At 37.5% G+C, this 17,458-nt stretch overlaps 1 protein-coding gene across 1 annotated transcript in view; it reads right to left on the reverse strand.

Moving 5' to 3' along the window:
- Positions 1-17,458, reverse strand: part of RNF17 (ring finger protein 17) — a 53,575-nt gene that overhangs the window by 3,711 nt on the left and 32,406 nt on the right. Inside the window, exons 24-33 of the mRNA XM_074932173.1 lie at positions 16,622-16,772; positions 15,386-15,504; positions 14,529-14,619; positions 13,597-13,712; positions 12,980-13,284; positions 11,614-11,777; positions 10,674-10,793; positions 9,601-9,681; positions 8,800-8,925; positions 4,489-4,599 (exon numbers count right to left, since the gene is read on the reverse strand). Coding sequence (XP_074788274.1) covers positions 4,489-4,599; positions 8,800-8,925; positions 9,601-9,681; positions 10,674-10,793; positions 11,614-11,777; positions 12,980-13,284; positions 13,597-13,712; positions 14,529-14,619; positions 15,386-15,504; positions 16,622-16,772 — 1,384 coding nt within the window. The remainder of the gene's footprint in view (positions 1-4,488; positions 4,600-8,799; positions 8,926-9,600; positions 9,682-10,673; positions 10,794-11,613; positions 11,778-12,979; positions 13,285-13,596; positions 13,713-14,528; positions 14,620-15,385; positions 15,505-16,621; positions 16,773-17,458) is intronic.

Raw genomic sequence — 17,458 nt, forward strand, 5'->3', positions numbered from 1 at the left:
ACTCTCACATTACAATTTTTGCAGATAACTTAGAACCTTCAAATTCCATCAGTGATCAAGGATTAATTATTAGAAGATTACTTGTTCCCATCTTTGAGAGGTTTAGCACATCCTTTCTCCCCTTTCTTCTTTATGCAATGTATGAATAATTTCCTGTTTACACAATTTTTTTTTCCCAGAAACAGAAGAGAGCCATGATTTATTAACACCACATACCAATATCAAAAGAATTAAAGGAATGTACATATACTAGAGAATATACCCATATAAGATTTCACAGCTGTGTCTTATTAGGATTCCTCCCTCCTGCTACTTGGTAAATAATCTCACTTCATAATATCAAACCAAAGATTAAAGTTAATGAAGAAGAACTTTTGAAATGGTGTTTTGTTTGCTATGCAAAGACATTCCATTCACCTAATTTATATCTGGGTCATCAGTATAACACTGTAGGTCAAGGAAATAAAAGTTTAAACAACATAACAACATGCATAGGTGAATTAAAATCTAGGTAACAAATGAAATGTCTTTTTTTTTTTTTTTTTTTTTTTTTTACACAGAGCCATTTCAGAACATGACGATATATCTATTAACAGTCCAAATAAATAAATGAGTAGGTTATTTTTTTTTAATAAACTCAACATTATAATTCACTAGTCAGGAAGAAAATTAATTTTGATTTTCTGATTTGTATACAATATAATCAAGCTGTAACCCCATCATGCAACCACTCCTTAAATCTACAGGAGTCCAGAGCAGTATGTAGAGTTCACAACTATATACTGTCATCAAAAGCAAGAGCTCAAATCATTTGCACAAAAGGAACCAAAAAATATTCAGTATAAAGTTTCTCCTGTAAGAGAGGAAGCAGAAAACATAATTTAAGAAAATCCCTTTTTATGCTATCCAAACACTTCCATCTTGTATTTAGTCAAAACAATTGTATATTATAGAATCATTTAGGTTGGAGAACACCCTTAAGATCACCAAGTCCAACTGTTAACCTACCACTGCCAAGTCCACCACTAACCCATGTCCCTAAGCACAGCATTTACACCTCTTTTAAATACCTCCAGGGATGGTGACTCAACCATTTCCCTGGAAAGCCTTTTCCAATGCTTGACAACCCTTTCACATGAAGAAATTTTTCCTAACATCCAATCTAAACCTGCCCTGGCACAACTTGAGGCCTTTTCCTCACATCCTATCCCTTGTTACTAGGGAAAAGAGACGGACACCCACCTCATTACAACCACCCTTCAAGTAGTTGTAGAGTGATACGGTCTCCCCTCAGCCTCCTTTTCTCCAGGCTAAGCAGCCCCAGCTCCCTCAGCTGCTCCTCATAAGACTTGTGCTCTAGACCATTCACCAGCTTTGTTGCCCTTCTCTGGACACACCCCAGCACCTCAGTGTCAGGGGCCCAAAACTGAACACAGTGTTTGAGAGGTGGCCTCACCAGTGCCGAGTACAGGGGGACAATCCCTTCCCTAGTCCTGGTGGCCACACTACTTCTGATACAAGCCAGGGTGTTATTGGCCTCCTTGACCACCTGGACACACGGCTGGCTCACATTTAGCTGGCAATCGACCATGTCCCTGAGACTGTTTCTGCCAGACACCTTTCTGGCCACCCTTTCCCAAGCCTATAGCCTTGCATGAGGTTGCCGTGCCCCAAGTGCAGGACCTAGCCTGTTGAACCTCATACCATTGGCCTCAGCCCATTGCTCCAGCCTGTCCAGATCCCTGTGTAGAACCTTCCTACTCTTGAGCAGATCAACACTCCTGCCTAACTTGGTGTTGTCTGCAAACTTACTGAGGGTGCACTCGATCCCCTCGTCCAAATCTCTGATAAAGATACCAAACAGAAGTGGCGCCAGTACAGAGCCCTGGGGCCAAACACTCTCATGACCCACTCGTAACCGGCTGCCAACTGGATTTAACTCCATTCACCACAACACTTTGGGCCCAGCCACGCAGTCAGTTTTTCACCCAGCTAAGAGAACATATGTCCAATCCAAGAACAGCCAGTTTCTCCAGGGCAATACTGTGGGAAATAGTGTCAAAGGCTTTACTGAAGTCCAGGTATAAACATCAACAGCCTTTCCTTCATTCACTAAGTGGGTCACCTTGTCATAGATCAGGTTCCCGTCTGGCCCCATGGACTTGTGTATGGCTAAGCGGTATACCAGGTCACTAATGATTTCCCATTGGATTATGGGCTTCATTCTCCTCCCTGTCCCTGTCTTCCAGCTCAGGCTGCTGGGTATCCCAAGAACAACCGGCCTTACTACTAAAGACTGAGGCGAAGAAAGCATTAAGTACCTCAGCCTTTTCCTTACCCTTTGTATCTCCTCAGCCCTCCTTTTCTTGCTCATGTATTTACAGAAACATTTTTTATTGTCTTTTAAGGCAGTAGCTAGATTAAATACTAGTTGGGCTTTGGCCCTTCTATTTTCTCTCTGCATAAACTCACGACATTCTTCTAGTCCGCTGAATTGCCTGACCCTTCTTCCAAAGGTCATAAACTCTCTTTCTGCTCCCCCGCCCCGGGATTCCAGCCAAAGCTCTCTGTTCAGTCAGGCCAGTCTTCTTCCCCACTTGCTCGCCTTTCAGCACATGGAGACAGTTTGCTCCTGCACCTTTAAGACTTCCTTCTTGAAGAATGTCCAGCCTTCCTGGACTCGTTTGTCCTTCAGGACAGCCTCCCAAGGGACTCTGTCAACCAGGCTCCTAAACAGTCCCTCTGGTCCATGGTAGCAGGTTCTGCTGACCCTCCTCCTTACTTCATCAAAAATCTAAAACTTGTGTATCATTTCACGATCGTTATGCCTAAAAGAGACTCCAACCATCATATGACCCACAAGTCCTTCTCTGTTTGCAAACAACAGGTCCAGTGGGGTGCCTTCCTTAGCTGGCTCACTCACCAGCTGTGTCAAAGTTATCTTCCACACACTCCAGGAACCTCCTAGAGTGTTTCCTCTCTGCTGTATTTTATTTCCTGCAGACATCTGATAAGTTGAAGTCCCCCACAAGAACAAGGTCTAGCAGTCATGAGACTTCTTCCAGCTGCCTGTAGAATATTTCATCTGCCTCTTCATCCTGGTTGGGTGTTTTGTAACAGACTCCCACCACTATTTATTACTATTATATACCCTGCTGGCCTTCCTCCTGATTCTTACCCATAAACACTTAACCCCACTGTCACCATCATCAAGCTCTAGACGGTCAAAACACTCCCTAACACAAGGCTTATCTCCAGTGAGCCTGGTTTTATTCCTTCCCCCTTCAAATCTAATTTAAAGCTCTTTTATTAAGCCCTGCTAACTCCTACACAAAGATCCTTTCCCCCCTTTGAGACAGGTGTACCCCATTTGTTGCCAGCAGGCCTGGTGTCATGTAAACCGGCCCATGACTGAAAACCCCAAAATTCTGCCTGTGACACCAGGCTCAGAGTCAGGTATTGATGTGCTGATTCTTCCTGAATTCCTTCCCTTTCCTCATCATTCTCTGCAACTGGAAGGATAAAGAACACTACTTGTGCTCCTGATCCCTCAACCAGTCATCCCAAGGCCCTGAAGTCTCTCTTGACTGCCCTCAGATTTCCTGTTGCAACTTCATTGCTGCCTATCTGAAAAATCAATAACGGATAATGTGTGTTATACAATGTATTAATGGATATGTACACTATACAACTTGGTTTTTTAAAGATGTGTATACCCAAGTGAATTAGTGGGGTGAATTTATATTAGACCACAATGCTGAATTTAAAGCAAGCACTTCAGTACTATTAAAACCTGTTATTCGGTTTACAGATTTACCAAAACAATGAACATAATATAAAACAATCCACTTAGAAGCATTAGATTCACTAGTGATTAACACAATCAGCTTCTCACTGCTTCCTGTTCTCCTATTTCATCATTCAGAATTCAAAGTCCACATAGGAATCTTTTATTTGGTCAATGAATATTACAGTCTGCCTTTTGCCTGGGAGACTACTAGAGGGAAGCTGTGTGGGTTTACACAAAAATCATCAAATATTGACCAAAGACAGTAAAATATAACCTGTATTCTGTAGCACCCAGAAAACATTCACATTGCTATATAATGTTCCAGTAATTTAATTTTTGGAGAATAAAGAGATAAACCATTACTGTTCTGCCAAGTTAAAACCTAATGACCTATTTCCTTATTATACAGTGCAAGTAGTACCAGACTACAGTACTGTAATTCTTTTTTTTTTTTTTTTTTAAGGGAAACATTCAGTATTTATTTCTCTGTCCCCATCCATGAGGGTATTTCAAATAAGAGTTCATTAAGATAATTACACTGTACAACCATCTGCATCAATAACTCAGAAGCATTTTGCAACCTTACTAATACTTTTCTATATTATCTAAAACTGTAAACCATGATTTCCTTTTCACCAGCATGATGGGACTGCAACACTTCCTGTCTGCAACATATATGAGATGTTTACAAAACATACCTCCTTAGGGGACACCAAATGAGTAACTCTGACAGTAAAGGTCTCTCCTGAAACAGGCAGTGATGGCAACATGTATGAAGGCAAACCAGGAACATGTCCTTCAAGTAGCTCCTAGACCAAGAAAGTCTTTATTAATCAAGCATCATATTCAGTAACAAAATGGAAACTAGCTTTGGTATAATTTCTGGTTCAAAGGAGTGATCTAATAATGTAAGCAGTGTGTCCTTGATGAAAAACAATACTAATCGACATTTCCTTTCAATACTTATTAGGTTTTAAAAAAAGTTTTAGCTAAAACATAACAGAACTAGCTAATGAACACTTAAAATATGAATATATCATTGAAATGATCCTAATATATTGACTTGCTAACTTGATTGCTGTTAATTCAAAAATGCATTAAATATGGAATTCCCTTTAAAATAGTGAAAGTATTTAGAAAGAAAAACTAAAATAATAGCAATTAATTGACACAGATTAACCTGAATGCCATGCCCAGTATTACTGCAGTTTACCAGTGCAAGTTATCCCTTAAGAGAACAGCAAAGAATAATTTAACTCCTTAGCCACCAGGACTATCTCTCCTTCAAAAAGGTAACAGATTTTTCAGATCTCAGTGGCAAAGAGTGATCCATTGTGTCTTCTTCTAGAACTGTGTATTTTACAGCTGGCATTCTACATACCATGAATTCATTTGGTTCATGACAAAATAAATCTCGGTGCATTAAATTATATGTTTATAAGGATGTATATCACATAGCTCAGAAGGATCGTAGGTCATGAATACAGCTTCTATTCTCTCTTGTACTTTAATATGATACATAATAAAAAGTACAGTTTCTCTAAAATACATTTTAGTTTTAGACACCTACTTGATGAACAGTTACCATTATGCCCAAACAAAAAGAAAAGTGAAAGCAACCAGATATATATAACTGCAAAATAAAGCAGTAAATTATGACTCCTCTTCTCCCTTCATGATCTGACATACAATACAGAAAACATTAGACTTAACTAGGAAAAAAGTTTTGCCATTGAAAGCACGTATTCCTAAGATTAAAAAGAGAAAAATCAATCTTGATAAATATTAGTAAAGAAAGGATGTCCAAATATATCATAGATACATACAAACTAAATGCCAGATCTCTGCAAAACAATCAGGAACATTGTGACAGACCACCTGACCACACCTGGCTCTAAAGATTCAACTTAAATTTCAGCTCATTCCCAACTGAGCACTGCATGAAGCTAAACTGGGTATCTCAGTCAGCTCTTGTGCAGGTCACATTTTTGTTGTTAATGTTAACAGACTTTTCTTATTGTCAGTAGATTGGTTACTGCTAGATCTACCACATGTAGGCATAGACAGTCCAGCTGTAAATACTGTGCTAAAAAGAGGTTCTACCAAGACATCTTTAGGAGTTACCTATTTCAAACAATTGTCCCTCATCCTTTGTCTCTGTATCCTTTAAAAATCTAAATATGGCTTTTATTCCTTACTACATCTGTAAAGCCATAGCAGAAATCATGTATTTTTAACATACACACACCACATAATACTGTATACTTAAGGCAACGCAAGAGTGCTTTTCAGCACGAAGAATTTAATCCAAACGAAGTAAATGACAGGCTGCAGTGCAGTGTGTTACGTAGTACTTCCTTCTCTACCACCCAGTAGTGTGAGACATTAAAGACATCTTTAGAATGATGAAGACCAAAGTGACAGTCTGGCAAGTCTGTTTCCGTATTTCCCTGAAACAGACAGGGTGTCTTACACTTCACTCTCACACTGACAAAAGGAAAGTGGAAAGAAAGTTTCTGTCTAGGCATTTGCAGAATGCTTTTCCACTATTCTTGTTGCAAACTTCAGTGACAGAACAGGTCTTGTTGGTGTCAAGAGATGGTGGGACTTGTGACCCACACGGCTGGCGTTCAACATATGTCCGCAGTCATTCAGGCTTGTCCTGATAAATTCCCAATATGGAAACAGAAGCTCAGGGCATCTGGCAGGTCTTTTAGTCATACAGATCACTGGTTTTAGAGGAAACTGCCTATTTAAAAGTGGGGAATAGGGACAGGAGTGACCCTTCCTGCAAGCTGAAGTGCCAAACCACATAACAATCTCAGTGCTGGAATGTGTAATGATGCATGCAGCACTGCAACACCAACTGCAGCATCTGCCCTCATCTATCATGGAAGTCCATGCAGAACCAAAGGAGGAATTAGCCCTTTGTACACTGCTGCTTCTGCCTAAAGATTTCTCTCTGTGCCTGAAAAGACAGAGACTCTCTCTGTAATAGCTAGCAACCTGGGCAGCTCCTGGCAATGCTGGAAGTGTTCAGATGACTGCAAGTCAGTAACATCAAAAATGGCTTTGTATGAAGTCTTTCCAACATTGTCTTTGTTGTCATTCAGAAGGCAGGTGTTAATTGAATGAATATGGCTAATATATCAACAGCAATCTGAAGCACATCTCTCCTTTGACCTAAACTAAGACTTCAAAAAAACCTCAGCATCGGCATTTTCAGGTGTGGACTAAGATATAACAGTGTGGCCAAGAGTTCTCTCAGATTATGATCTTAAAATCTGCAGACTTCAAATACCTCACTGTAAAGGGGCTGATACACAATGCAGTTAAACACAAAAATGGTCTGTACAAGGGATTTTGAATCAATTTTGGTTGAGATAGCTGGAAATGGTTTGTAGTGAACTGCTGTAGAAAAAGCAGTTCTAAAAATGATACTGTTAGTTAAGTCTGATCTCAGAATGAAGAGATTAAAAACTTGACTATCAAATGAAGCAAAGTCATGGTCCCCCATGTCTCAATATACAAGCAAAAGGCAGCACACAGCTACTCAGTTCTGACTCACAGTAGTACAGGAACAAAAAAAAGCTTGCCATGCATGGGGTTTTGGTGTACTCCCCAATATTCTGCTGCCTAATATTAACAAAATTACTCACAGAACAGAATACAGACCATATCAGATTACTTACCTGAAAACACATACTTGAAGCAATGAAAAAAGTTACAAACTATAAGATAACAACATACATAATGGCTAGACTTTATATAGTCATAGTATCCTTTAGTCAGTGCAGTGTATCAGTTGTCTTGTGAAGACGGCTGCTTAGCCTCCACAGCTAAACCCAGAGCTGACTGATCGAACGTTCTCAATGTGGCATGCTTCCTGCTTCTACTTGTTCCCAAGGTTCTGCTCCTCGAACCAGCTTGAGCTCTGGATGCTTTGCTCCTTTTCTGGTCCACAACTGAACAACTCTTTAACACTCATTTTCTTACAAATTGTTCTGGATCACTTATTCCTGGACTGGATCTGCTTAATGCTATATTCCTTGCAAAAAGCACTTCAAGCTTTCTGAATGCTTCTTGCTTACAACCTTCTTACATGGCTTTGTTTTCCAAATTTCATTTTTGTTTTAAGGGTACAATTTTGTTTCACAATCCGTATTTAGTTTGCTGAAAGTTGTGTTGTGGCTGACTTTATGAAAATGCAACAAGAGACTGATTTACAATTAGGTTTTCCATGGCTACTCAATTCTAATACAGACTGAGAGATTTTTCTAACTGCATCACAAGCCCACTGGCACACATGCCAAAACTTTCATCAGCAGTGACAGCAGTGTACTCTATCGTAAAATTATTTTCTGAAGCACAGACTCATGTTGGAAAGAAAAATACTTTGTCACGCTTAAACAGAATTAAGAGAAAAATGCAACAACAAAACCTTAGTAATTTAAATAAACCTGATCCTCAGATATCAAGAAAAAAAACAATCTGATTTTTATGTATTAAGACAATGAAGTTTGGTGAAAATTTCAATCCTCCTCTAAAGAACACCACATGAACATCCCATACACTTGGAATAAAGAACCTTGTTAACTCCCTTAGAAATCACTAGGTTTATGTTGAAATATTTGATTCAATTTACTTCTGAACATCTTCATCCTTGGATATATTTCTATGATTAACTAATATAGTCAAGTGATAAAAATATTACATATTACCCTATTCCTATAATTTTAAGCTTCAGAGGAACACAAAAACGACTTGGACTTTAAAAGAGAAATGCAAAAATCTCTTTTCAGTAAGGAGTCCAAAAGAATAAACTCTTGGCAATTTCCCATTTCATATAATCTTATTAACACATCATATCCTACAGTCTTACTGCTGTTTACATCACAAAACTGTACAGAAATATAAAAAGAATTAAGAAATCAAAGGTCACAACAAGCAACAGAGTAATGTGTTTAATGTCAGAGTAACAACAAAAGACACACACACACAAATCTCACCAGCTTCAGTGTGTCCTCACAATCTTCAGCAACACAGTACTTCTGGCATGCCATGAAAGAAGAAAGCGAGACTCCACCAAAATACAGCTTGATGGACAATTTGCCCCATGGGTTATCTGGCAATTCCTACTTACAAAAGACAAAAAATATTACACCAGTAATAGCATGACTGAGGTTTAAGAAATAGTGACCAGAAAATTCAAACCTGTCATTCCTGTACACATCATGATCATTCATCAAAGATACAAAACAAGTAAGGATGGCTATTAACATCAGTTATGATACAAATGGGAATATATTTATTTCTGGAATGGTAGCACTGACTACTCATTCTGACACTGAAACATTACCCTGTATTTTCTCACTCAGCAGTAAACCCCTCTCACAATTTATCAGTAGAAATTAAACTACCTGAAATTGCAGGTTTTCAGACAATACAGATTACGTGTTTCCCTATAACGTTAATATATTAATTTAAGCATGTCCATACTTAATTATGCCAAATTTTATCACTTAAAATTGAAGAGTTTATGCTGTTGGCATGTAGGTTGCTTGTCAGAATGACAACGCAGAATACAAACAGGACCAAAGAAATATCAATATCTCCAAAGGGCACATGTGAGGTCTGAAACAATAATAAAGGTAAAGTCACAGGAGAAGTAATTTTAGTTCTGGATTTTGTTTTGTCTAAGAAACACATTTACTGCTATACTCCTTCACCTATTATTCTTAAATGCAAGTTAAAAGAAAAAAAAAAAGAACAAAAAGCCTCAGTCCACATATATGAACAAATTAACCTACCTGAACATGTATTTCAACCTCTTCATTTACAAGTATATCTTGAAGGCAAACTATTGCATCCTGCTGCCAAAAATCTCCCATCTGTTTGGTGAAAAGCAAGAACCCCCCACACATTAAGATGCTGACAAGTAATACTCTTTACTATTTTTAACCTAGTAAGATGAAAATACATGACTATCATTGAAAAGCTTATCTGAAAACACACTTCATTAGTTTGTCTACAACAGTTTAAATGTTATCTGCTATTTGGTGCACTAAAACTTACGGTGTGACAAAGCTGACCAGCAATTTTCAAGTCCTTAAGTGGCTTATAAAAAGAGATGCTGCTTGCTAAGTCTAACCTTTACCGTATACTTAATAATGTATGTGTGCACAATTACCCAAAACATAACTCAAAGATACAGAATTGCACTCAGACAATATAAAACACAGAACATTTTTTTTATTCCCAGTAATACCCGTTTCCCTCCCAACCTACAGGTTAAGAAAGACAGGTTTATAAGCCTATCAGCTGAACTGCTTCCAGAAAAAGGATTTCTTTAGAAAAGTAAGCTAGTCGTTTCAGTAATTCACATTGACTAAATGCACCAATCAACTTTCAATAAGATGCGATGATATGTGAAGATATTTACATATCAATTACTTACTAACAAAAATCTCTAAAGCAATTCACTTGACTGAATTTAGAGTAACAGATTGCTTCCTACACAGCTAATTTCAGAATGATGGAAACACTTTTGCAGGACTTGAAGATTTAAGAAATCCAGGCCTTACTTCTTGTGGCTGCTATTGCAAAACTTCAGAGGATCATCCTGCCAACTGCTAAAGTGTCTTGTCTCACAAAGATTTAATTCCAATGACAGCTGCTTTCGAAGCATGGTCACTTCATAAACTAATCTGGCAGTTCCTGATAAAAGGCTACCTTGCTCCAATGATCTTCATCAGCTATTCTCTGAACACTCATAGGCAAGAAAAAATACCAGCAACTAGTCTCAACTTTTCTATAACTAAACAGTCTATTGATTTGAGTAACTACCTCTGAGTAAAACATCTGCAAATCTACCATTACTCACTGGTACTGTCTTGTAGAGCTGACAGGGTATGCAAAATGGAGGAATACCAGTATACAATGTAGTTGGATACAGATGACACTGAGGAATCCTCTCTGTGCAACCACGGTCTATGTATTGTACCTACATGAGAAGAAAAGCTCTCGTGAAATAACTGTTCTTTTAAAAGTCAAGTTTAATATGAGAAAGCATTCATTTACAGTATTCACTTTTCTGGAGGAAAAAATAATGGTGTGCTGTTAAGTAGGTGACGTGACAAAGTGGAAATGAAGGAAAGCATTAAAAAACTGGTATGACAGATTAGAAGTTCAGTTTTTAAACTTGTCTTGCAAGAGATCATACCTTTTGTGTAACAACCTACAGCAGTTTAAAATTGAAAGGAAAAAAAATTGTGAGCGAGCACAATGTCAGACTTGCAAATCTACATTCAAAAAGGACTAACAGACTCAAGAGTTTAGATAAGATTAGCTACTGATTAGAAAAAGTAGCTCCACACCTGTGCAGTGGAAAGAATTCAAAACAAAGACAGCCACTACTTTCTGCATGCAGATAGGATGGGGGGAAGCTCAACCTAAGTGTTTTCAAAGCATTCCATATACAGTAACAACAAAAATAGAAAAAGAAAAAATCTGAAAGGGATTACTTATAGGTGATCAAGGGCAGCTTTTTGCTTATGAACATTTATCATCACCAGGAAGACTATGGGAAAAATTGTGGCAAATGAAATAGGTAGATAGAATTAATCTTTAAAATAAATGTAAAAATCAGGACAGACATCACACTTCTGAGCAGAACGAACATCTGGATAGTCAGGTCAGTTGAATGAAAAAAGGTGTGATTATAAATTTATTTTAGAAGATTAGATTATTTGCCTTTTTTTCTAAAAACATACACAAGCACATGTTCACGCACACACACAAGCACACCACGCAATCAAACTTACCTCGAGAGTATCACCACCAAGTTCTACAACTTTACCTCGATACCACCTGGTATCTGATCCTCTTATAACACAAGCTTGTCCCTTCTTCCAGCAGTAGGGCTCCAGAAGACCAAGGCATTTGAAGTCATTTTGTATTTTAGTCATCAATTTCTCTAATGCCATTTCTGGGGGGAGGGGGGGAGAAAAAATATAAATTTAGAATAGCCTGTAACATATTAGTACAAATTATTTCAACCACTAACAGATTCAGATGAAGATATGTATAAACATAAAACAAGTGCTGCTCCATAAAATGTTTTCCAACACTGATACAATATGTATGTTCAACATCTAGTATCCACAAACGAGTTACTACTAAAAAACTAAACTGCATTTCCAATTGTGAAGTCATTAGTAATTCTGGATTTTAATCTCAGAGAGAAAGTGTCTGTAATTTTTGCAACTGACACCTTAGCAGCACTAATACAAGAGCCTCTCTGTGAACAAGACAACAGATTCCCAGAGACAGTGGTAGGACACCATGAAACACAAAATAAGTGTGCAGAAGACCCTGTTCTGCTATGGGTACAGCACAACACAGTCTTGGGCCAGTGGGGTACTGTACTTTGAATCCAATTATACGACCTAATAGTTAAATGTACTTATAGAGTAGAAAACAAAAGAAAAATTAATGCTCTCATATGGAAACATTTCTCTAAAGCACAATATATTCTTGCAGTACTGAAGACTATCACTGCATCTGTCAGATGAAAATGTACCTCTTTCAAACAGTACGAACAGAAATTATTATGAGATACAGAATCTTAGTACAAATAAAGAGCCTAAGGAAACTGGGTACTGAGTTCACACTGAAAGAAAAAAATCCAGTAATATTTGAGAACCAGGCTAACCTCTGAGAATCTTTAGGACTGTATCTTCATTATTAGTAGTAAAATGTATCACAGTCTGAACATTATAGTATAAAGCACTTGTGCTTTACCCAATACCACCTAGAGGAAAGAGGCAAGTGACCTGCTCATCCATGCACTTGGAGTTTTTCTGATTTCTTGGGAGGGTGGAAGGGCAGGGGACCCAATTCTGATGGGTTTGATGACAGGGCACCCCATCTTGGAGTTTCCCTACTGGGAAACTGTGGGAGCTCTCTCCAGGACTGCAGGGTGAGGGGCGCACAGTCATGTACCTCTCATACCCACGCCAAAGGCCTCATCACCTCCTGGCAGCAATCCTCCCCCACAGCCATCTTCCACAACTATGCTCTGATACAGAACATGTATACGGGTAACACGTCTGATATATTCTGATACAGTAAAGTTATAAGATTCATAGACATAGTCATAGACGTAGACATTCTTCCACGTAATCTTACCAAGTGATTTCGGTATTATATAGATAGTTCCATCATATCCAATGCAACTTACTACAGCTTGAAAAATTTTCACTTCGGGCATAATGGGGGATTTATATATTTCATCCATTCCTGAATGAAGTAGTGACTTATATATTTTGCATGATGTTTGTTCACTCTCTGAAACAGTGACATTTTCCTCTGGAGCAGCACTGTTTCTTGCACATGCAGTTTCAGAATTATAACCATCCAGTTGTGTGTTCTCTTGCTCTAAATGTTCAAGATGTTCCTTGGAGACTGAGCAAGCCACATCAGCTTCAACAGTTCTAGCAGATCCAATCAAATCATATTAAGTGACAAAGAACTTTACAAGTGCAAAATAGTAAAATAGAAGTAAAAAAATCAAACACACAAAGATAGCAAATGCTTGTTTAAGTACTGTCAAAGATGTCATCTACCAACTTGAAGAAATGAAACATGCAATGAATACAATTAATAATGTTATACTCAAAAAAGTTCACTAAAGATGTAGTTCTGCTGCTACATATGCTGTAGAGAACAATCCAAATTTTTGTTTCACTTATAAGCTTATCATGATGTGAATATGACAGTCTGAAAGAACATAAAAGTATCCAAACCTTTTGTTTCTAAAAGCCAAACCCTTTTTAATAAGGTGTTCTGAAATATCAATCAATTGTCCTGTTTCATCTTTGCAAAGTATTTTCACAGGCAATGCATGAGCCACATCACTTTCCTGAAAAAAATGAGAGCTGGATAACATATTACAATATCCATTTCCTCTAAACTACAGACATTTTTTCATTTTATTGGTACTGACTGCAAATCAGACATCACTTAACAACTGATGTGCACATCAGAAGACAGAATTTATGTAATCAGTGTCAGTTCCCATCCTTTTACCAACTGTTCTAGACATAACATTAAAGTAACAGAATAAAACCCTGCTTCTTGCCTTATCTGTTTTCTTAGAATGAACTGCCACTCGTTTTCCTCCAGCAGGAGCTTTAATCCCCCTCATAAATAACTTTGCTCATCAGTGCTTTTATTTCCAGACACACTGTAAAACCTCACTGGCAGCTGCCAACAGACACCAAAAAATCAAACCCTCATAATAACTCAGTTTTCTTTACCAGTAGAGGAAATCAATTACTAATGATGTTTGTGCAGCATCAGACTCGTTCTTTCAGTTTCTGAGGCTTGAAAACTAATATAGCAGCTGCTGAAATCATTCTCATCAAGAATATGAGCACCTTGCTCATCTGTCCATAAAAGCTGTCAGCATCCAGTGAACCCAAAGATCTAAATATTCTTCTTCAGTAACTAAATATATCTAAGACTCTCTTCTTTCCACACTGAGTAGACAAACTGCTCTGGTCAGTAAAAAAAAGTAAAGCAGAAAAAACAAAAATTATCTTTTCCCCTACAGCAAAGAGAAATCTAAGTAAATACCACTTAGGACTTTTTGACGAGTAAAAATATTTGGAAAAAAATTAAATTAACAGACAGCCTGAAAGAAATTATACAAATACTGCTGGTTTTGATTACAAACCTGTATGATTATTTTTACTTGTGTCCCTATTAGGTAATGGGATAAATATTCACAGGCTGTTGCTGTCCACTGCATGCTTCCACCTGTTGGTCTAACACAGAACAAATTATAATCTCCTTTAGTACAACAGAAGGTGGCATCTCCTGATCTTAACACAACCCCTTCCCTTTACTGATTTTTTTTTTTTTTTTAAATTGTCTGAACTGTTGGAAAAAAGAAAATTTTCATTACAGTCAACAATAAAAAGAAATGGTTATTCACCTCTAGATCTATGTAGCAGGAAGAATTAAAAAATATAACCCCAAAACTTCAAAATAAGGAGGATCATGAATTCCTTAAGCATGGCATCTGTCTCAACAGAACAATGGAAAATCCATACTTCATCTGCAAATTAGGCTTTTCATATTCATTCAGGGAATGGATATTAAAAACATGACTTTTTTATTTGAAGTACAGATAGCACACAAACAAATACACAGGAGAATACCATGGTGTTCTCTTTTTTCTACAGTCTAGAAAAAGAGAGACCTCCTGTACATTTTAATGAGATCTGATTCATCTCAAAATTCTGAGCCAAGGAAAAAAGCATTCAGTGAAATAACAAAAACCTCTATCATCTGTCCAGTATTTTTGAATTCATCATATAAATATTTACTTTCTATAGCACAGTTTCTGCTTTACTGGCATGTAGCATAACCCTTAGAAAAAGAAGCCCTTTGTAAAGTTGCCATCCCATTTTTTCTTTACTCAAAAGCCAAACCACATCCAAATCTAAGATATCATTGCTAAGGCAGGAAAATACTTTTACGTCAATATTAGGTTTCTAATACTGTTACTTAGTATAAGGGAAAGGCTACCTTATATCTACCAAGGAACATTCTACTGCTAATGTCTTAATTATCTTCATATCTTCCTTAAGTGTTCTTAGACAGCTGATATCCACTGTTTCTTCAACTCCAAAATCATAAAGTAATACCTGTTATAGACAAGAAACACAATGAAAAAACCCTTTCTTTGTGTTATCTGTAACAAATAATTAAGTGTGCCTGAATAGGTAAACAAAATTCAAACACACAAGGATTCAACGAAAGGCCTTTGCACGGAAGTACTTCATCACACAATACGAATGACTACTACCACAGTGCACTTAGAGGACAAAACACAGAAATATGCTCAGAGGCGGCCAAACAACTTCACAGAGGCTGTTACTTGGGTAAGAAAATTTCTTTTCCTGTGCTTGTTATGTTGGTGCGTTTAAATTTGTAAACCTAGAAATGCTGAAATAGCTCCCCTCCAGCCCTTGCTTTTTATTCTGATGTGGTTAAATAGTTGTTTAAGGGCCCTTAGCCTTTGAAAGCAGATGATGCACACCAGAAGTATAAAAAGTTCCACTTCTGCTTCCTACTAACAAGATCCACAGGCGTCATCTGATGATGGTGGAGAAAACCAATGGTAATCCAGTCCTGAATTATTTATGTGATTAAAAAGCCACTCTTACTTTTGAGGCAAGTAGCTACCTATTCATGAAATGACTCTTTTGATTCTTCTTACTCTTTTCAAATGAGTGCAACAAAATGCATGTTTAAAGCAGCACTGTGTGAGAAGTGGAAAATGTTACACCTACATGGCACAATACATCAACATCAGTTTAGGGTTCAAGCAACAGCATGACTACACGTGTACCTGCGGTGTTGCCTTCAGTTCAACTAACTCCATCTTTTAGCAAGGATCATTAAGTTTAAATTAATGGGACCCTCAGGCTCACACAGCTTCTGGAATCTAAGCTAAACTGGTAGGTTATAGCTTGGGAATCTGTGCCATGTTGCAAAGTGTAGTGTAAACATACACAAAATCAACCTTATGAGACTTCCTCAACTACCTGGTTCCTTGCTAAAGGCATCTGAGCTTTGATGAGACAGTAATCTTCTTCACAGTAATGTACAATTTAACTTAAACTCTCAAGAAAAGCAAAAGGCTGTATGAGAAAATATTAACACAGAACTAAGAAGCACATATTTGACATTATTTTAATCAATGAATGCTTACAAACATTAGAAATGAAAGTATGAACCCTCTTACGATAAGAGGTTTACCTTTATACTTGTTTCAGAGACAATCCTGCTTATTTGACCTCTTTGCCACTGTTTCAAATCCTGTATGTAAACAGCACAGTGCATACTACTTTCCCACTTCACGGACTGTGGCTGGGATTCTTTGTAGACAGTAGCCATCTTCTCCTGTAAACTAACATTCAAAAAAACTACTTTTCTAGTGGCAAAATTTTATCCAGTGAATAAAGGGTTTATCTAGTCAAATAGTGCTTAACTAGCACAAAGTTTTAGTCACTGTTTAACAGTCATATAGTATTGTATTTTTTCTTCATGACATGTTAGAAATACATGAAACTGAGCTTCAAATCACATGAAATCTGTTTAAATTCTGTAAAACTATCACTTTTCTTAAACAACAGAATTAAATCTGAGCCATCCTAACCCTTCCGTATAGCATTATTTGAAAGATGCACTATTTCTTCTTGACAGCTTGAGAGCGTGATACTTATCGTGTCACGACTAATGCAATGAGACTCTAGGTAGCTAGATGCAAGGTAAAAAGATGACACAAAGGAGAAATAAGAGGCAGACAATAACCAACTTGCACTACGAAACGGTATTTCCATTTAATTGCCTTCAAACAGCATGCACTATTATCTAAACATTACCTAAATATCGACCAAAAGAAGACTGATACACCATGTCTAGAAATTGCCTTCAAACTCTCCTAACAGTATATTAGAATCATGTTGAAATAACTAACTTGAAGTTCTGACTTATGATACTGGTATTGTTTAAAAAGTTTTCTAACGAAGGAACAGGGAGGAGAAAAGAGCAAGCAATAACCTTTAATCTTTCTGGACAGTGCTGCATTTATCA

Source organism: Athene noctua, chromosome 1, assembly GCF_965140245.1.
Source record: "Athene noctua chromosome 1, bAthNoc1.hap1.1, whole genome shotgun sequence".
NCBI classification, from domain to species: Eukaryota; Metazoa; Chordata; class Aves; order Strigiformes; family Strigidae; genus Athene; species Athene noctua.